This window comes from Brassica oleracea, chromosome C9 (assembly GCF_000695525.1).
Source record: "Brassica oleracea var. oleracea cultivar TO1000 chromosome C9, BOL, whole genome shotgun sequence".
Lineage (NCBI taxonomy): Eukaryota > Viridiplantae > Streptophyta > Magnoliopsida > Brassicales > Brassicaceae > Brassica > Brassica oleracea.
Window position 1 is genome coordinate 5,516,449 of NC_027756.1, and position 2,614 is coordinate 5,519,062.

A 2,614-nucleotide genomic window follows, 5' to 3' on the forward strand; every position below is an offset into this window, starting at 1 on the left:
AAAAAAACTCGATGTCATACCTTAAATTGGTGAGATAAGTTCCTTAGCATACATAAGGCTTCTCCAAGCACACAGAATCACAAACGAAAGTAACCCACCCAGAATCGTTAGCTTCTATGACTATATGAACCATAAAAAATTTAGAATCAAAATCTTGGGTTTTTTTAGCTCATTGTGGAGAGAAAGTGAGAGATATGTTGTGTTTAGTTCACAAGAATGGAAAAAGAAGAAGGGTAAATCGATTTTGGGAGCATTAAGAGCTTCAAATTGGTTGTTCATGGTGGTTGTGGTATTGATGACAATGGCAATCTTGTAATTACTTGAAGATGATGAGGGTGAGAGAGTAAAAATGTCATTTTCGAAAAAAAAAAGAAAAAAAAAATTGATGGCATTTTCGTAAATTATATGAACTTGTAGGGTGAATAGGGCAAAACCAATTTTCAAAAAAAAATGAGGTTAGTTTTGTGTTTGACTTTAAGTTATAGGTCAATTCTGCAAAAAGCCCTATATTTATTCAAAATGCTATTAGTTTCTTTGTTTATCTTATATAAATTTGGAATTCAAGTTATCTGTTTATGAATAGTATTAATAGTTGTAGTTTTTTGTTATAGTGATCAGATTTAGTAATTTCAGTGGTAGAAATGTAATGCCATGTAAGTAAAAACTATAAATATAAAGCAATCGTAGGATAAATAGTTTTAAATACAAGAACAAAAGAAAGTGACAGAGGGAGTTTTTGTCGTGAAAGGGAAACATCCAAACAAGGCTTTATGATTCATACTAATCACGAGATTCACAGATCAACACCTCGCAAAGTTCCAAGAAGTAAAAGCCAACACACAATTCAAAGTTCCAAGAAGCAGAGACCAACACACACAATTAATCATCCTGTCTTTGGAGTTTTTTCTGGTAAAAATGTCTTTGAAGTTATGGGATAGCCGGATAGATTCGCATAACATGTTGATAAAAGAAATTCGCACTCGCACATTTACAATTTTTATCTAGCAATTTACTACTCCCTCCGTTTCATAATATAAATAGTTTTGGCTAAAAGCACGAAGATTAAAAAAATTATTATGTGTTTAAAAAGTATTTTATAATAAATAGAATAAACTAATAAAAAATAAGTCTATTTAATTTGATTGGTCACACTATATTCAATAAATATAAAAGTTACCTAGAACTACGAAAACTACTTACATTTTGAAACAAAAACATTTCTCTTAAACTATTTACGATATGAAACGGAGAGAGTATATTTTCATCAACTGCATATCTGTTTTTTTCTTTGCCTGGATAATGATTCATATTATACTTGCCTTCAAATGAAGAAAGAATAAAACCGATTCCTGTATATTCAGTTTTCTCAAATGTTAACGCGTTGTATACCTAACAAAAAAAGGAATTATCCGCCTACACTATATATTAACGTTGAAAATAACTATTTTACCATTCCACGAAAAATTATTAAACATGCAAAATTTTATAATTTCGGGATTACCAACTGAAAACAAATAGTACATGTTCTCTTTCATTTATTGTTAATAAGTAATTCAAGAAACTGCTCATAATATAAGACAAGAATCATCTTTCTTTCCACACCTCTCCATAAACAGTTGCTCATACCCATCCTCTTCAAATGGCTAGTTCTCCTATTTTTCTCCTCCTCCTTATCCTATCATCAACCCTACTCTCAGTCAAATCTAACACAACCACCATCGAATCAACTTGCAAAACCACAAACTACTACGACCTCTGCGTCTCAGCTCTCAAGTCCGACCCAAGAAGCCCCACAGCCGACACAAAAGGTCTCGCCGCCATTATGGCTAGCGTTGGTATGACAAACGCCACAGCCACAGCCAGTTATATCGCTAAAAATCTGACCGCTACTGCAAACAACACCGTCCTCAAGAAGGTCTTAAAAGATTGCTCCGACAAGTATATTCTCGCAGCTGATTCTCTCCGGCTAACGATTCAAGATCTTGATGATGAAGCTTATGACTATGCTTACATGCATGTGTTGGCGGCTCAGGATTATCCCAATGTTTGCAGGAATATTTTCCGGCGAGCTAAGGGTTTGGTTTATCCGGCGGAGATTAGTCGGTGTGAAGTGAGTTTGAGAAGTATATGTGTTGTCGTCTCCGGGATTCTTGATCGGCTGGCTGAATGATTGCAATTCTACTATTTTAATTGTTGTATTTTATCAAATGAAAAACTTTGTTAAATTTAATTTAATTTATAAATTGTAAGTTCAATACTACCTAATATTTTATTGTTATTCACTTTTTCTGCGTACTTTCACATTGCTAAACAGAACAATATAGAAACATACTATAAATTAAAGCAAACTTAGGTGGACACATGATGTGCATGACTAATAATTGAACTATGATATAAATGACTAATACAATGGTTTTGATATGCAAATCAACGGCAAAAGACGCATGTCTTTTATTTTATAAAACAAAGCTTAGTTTAAGGTGGAAACATAATGCTCCCTCTGCTCCTGAAACTATTAAAGTATGCACACTTATTAAAAATTTAATAAATATTTATAATTTAATTTATTTTTTATTTTAGTATACACTTTCCAATAACTTTCTACCAATGAAAT

The 2,614-nt window shown here is 32.4% G+C and overlaps 1 protein-coding gene across 1 annotated transcript; it reads left to right on the forward strand.

Moving 5' to 3' along the window:
* The first annotated feature begins 1,534 nt into the window (after window positions 1-1,534).
* On the forward strand, window positions 1,535-2,249 carry LOC106316085 (cell wall / vacuolar inhibitor of fructosidase 2-like). The gene has a single exon (XM_013753949.1). It carries the CDS (start codon window positions 1,640-1,642, stop codon window positions 2,168-2,170), a length of 531 nt encoding a protein of 176 aa, XP_013609403.1. The 5' UTR covers window positions 1,535-1,639; the 3' UTR covers window positions 2,171-2,249.
* The last annotated feature ends 365 nt before the right edge of the window (window positions 2,250-2,614 follow it).

Coding starts and splice junctions, on each gene's coding strand:
- LOC106316085 (XM_013753949.1), top strand. CDS start 1,640: ATGGCTAGTTCTCCTATTTTTCTCCTCCTCCTTATCCTATCATCAACC.